General features: G+C 43.2%; 1 protein-coding gene across 1 annotated transcript; it reads left to right on the forward strand.

The window, feature by feature from the left end:
- The first annotated feature begins 378 nt into the window (after window positions 1–378).
- Window positions 379–1387, forward strand: LOC122191640 (UDP-glucuronosyltransferase 1A1-like). The gene has a single exon (XM_042891980.1). The coding sequence runs from the start codon at window positions 449–451 to the stop codon at window positions 1370–1372; it is 924 nt and encodes a 307-aa protein (XP_042747914.1). The 5' UTR covers window positions 379–448; the 3' UTR covers window positions 1373–1387.
- Window positions 1388–1975: the final 588 nt, after the last annotated feature.

Below are 1975 nucleotides of genomic sequence, written 5' to 3' on the forward strand. Positions count from 1 at the left end.
CGTGTTTTCTTTTCCTGTACAAGAAGGCATTCTCCCACTTGGCTGAGAAGAGATGACTTCCCCTCTGTGTCTGCCAATGGAGTGGTACTCTGCACTGAAAGCTTCAACTGGCATTAGAAAGAAGCACATTCTATCAGGAGCACAGTTCCATACAACATGCTCCCTTCCTTCTTCTGTTTTACACTCTACTGTTCATCCTGTAGAATATTCTGCAGCTTATCTATTGTATCCACCCCTTTTGCACCCACCTATGTTCTTTTCTGATTTCTAGTGCTTGTTACCTGACCTCTTACTTAATCCAGGATTATACATTTACCACTCTTCGGGTACATCCAAGGTTCACAGGTTATTGAGTTGCTCAGGTTACTTAAAAGTGCAGAGCTGATGCTTTTCTTTCAGAGCTGCCCGGAGTTTTCTTGCAGTGCAGCTCTGCCACATTTCTGCAGCAATGGCCCTGCTGCTTCCTTCTCATCCACAAGTCTCAGTGTCGCTGCTTCTGCTGCTGTCTGTGCTCAGCTTGGCTGCAGGTGGGAAGCTGCTGGTGGTGCCTGTAGATGGGAGTCATTGGCTCAGCATGCGGGAAGTGTTAGATGGAGTCAAGCAGAAAGGACATGAAATAGTTGTCGTTGCACCTGAAGTCAGTGTACACATAAAGCCAACAAATAATTTTATTATGAAAATGTACCCAGTCCCTTTCACACAGGAAGAGATGGATGGCAGTTTCCGGGAATTTTCTAAGGAGGCGTTTGCAGAAGGACCCTTTCTGGAAAGGCTTGCTACAATTCGTCAACGTCTTCAAAGAATGTCTGCCGTATACCTGTCTTCTTGTGAGCATTTACTGTACAACAAAGAGCTCATCAGATATCTTGAGGAGTCTGAGTTTGATGCTCTCTTTACAGACCCATTTTTACCCTGTGGGCAGATTCTGGCTGAACATCTTTCAATCCCTTCTGTGTTTCTTTTACAGCAAATACCATGTGGATTAGATATTGATGCCACTCAATGTCCCAACCCCCCTTCTTACGTCCCCAGGATTTTCAGTGGCAATTCAGACCACATGAACTTTCTCCAGCGTGTAAAGAATATTCTTTTTGACATCCCACATTCTATTCTTTGTCATCTTCTCTTTCAACCGTACACAAAACTGGCCTCTGAGTTCCTTCAGCGGGATGTGACTGTATTAGATCTCTTACGCAAGGCATCTATTTGGCTTGTGCGATCTGACTTTTCTATCTATTATCCAAAACCACTAATGCCAAACATGATCATAATTGGAGGAATAACCTGCAATCATAAGAAGCTATCTCAGGTAGGTGATGCCCTTGTTTCTTTCTTCACTAGTATTTTCACTGTAGAAGTTTGTATCATTTAGTTAGAAAGATTTAACTGTATAAACAGGTTCAAACTGCTTTTCACATACCAAGAGATGCCAGTATTTGTTTAGATGAAGACACTGACATATTACAGTGTAGAAATTGAGTTTAGAACAGATATATCTCAGCTGACATCTATGTAGATTTGTAGATCTGAATCTACGCTTGTTGCTCTGAACCAAGCCCATAATACCTTCTGTAACCATTTGAGAAACTCAACTTCTCTGCTAGAGGTAAAGGTAAAAGGTAATGTAAAAGGTGATGAGAACAGCTTAAGATGTTTGTATGAGAGCGCTGTTCATGAGAGCAGCTGGTGCTTCTGCTAGGTAGGTGTCAGTGTCTCTGTGTGCTTGTAGATGAGTGCAGTCAGACGAAATGTGAAATAGTTGGCCCTGAAGGTGCAAGAACAGATCTCCCAATAAACGCCAGAGAGGAAAGAAGGAGATGGGTGCAGTAGTGTTCTGAAGGGAAGACAGGGATGGACGTTAGCTGATGAGCAGGTCTCATGGAAAATCATCCTATAAAAAGTCTGAACAGGCCTGCGAGGGAATAGTTGTGTCTGTGCAAGGAGTGTACCCCCTGATGCTTGACGAATGTGGAGC

The sequence above is a fragment of the Lagopus leucura genome, unplaced genomic scaffold (assembly GCF_019238085.1).
Source record: "Lagopus leucura isolate 7727_CA_CO unplaced genomic scaffold, USGS_WTPT01 34213-0_obj-0_obj, whole genome shotgun sequence".
Lineage (NCBI taxonomy): Eukaryota > Metazoa > Chordata > Aves > Galliformes > Phasianidae > Lagopus > Lagopus leucura.

Bases quoted from the DNA above. Each gene is read 5' to 3' on its own strand.
- LOC122191640 (XM_042891980.1), top strand. From the start codon at position 449: ATGGCCCTGCTGCTTCCTTCTCATCCACAAGTCTCAGTGTCGCTGCTT.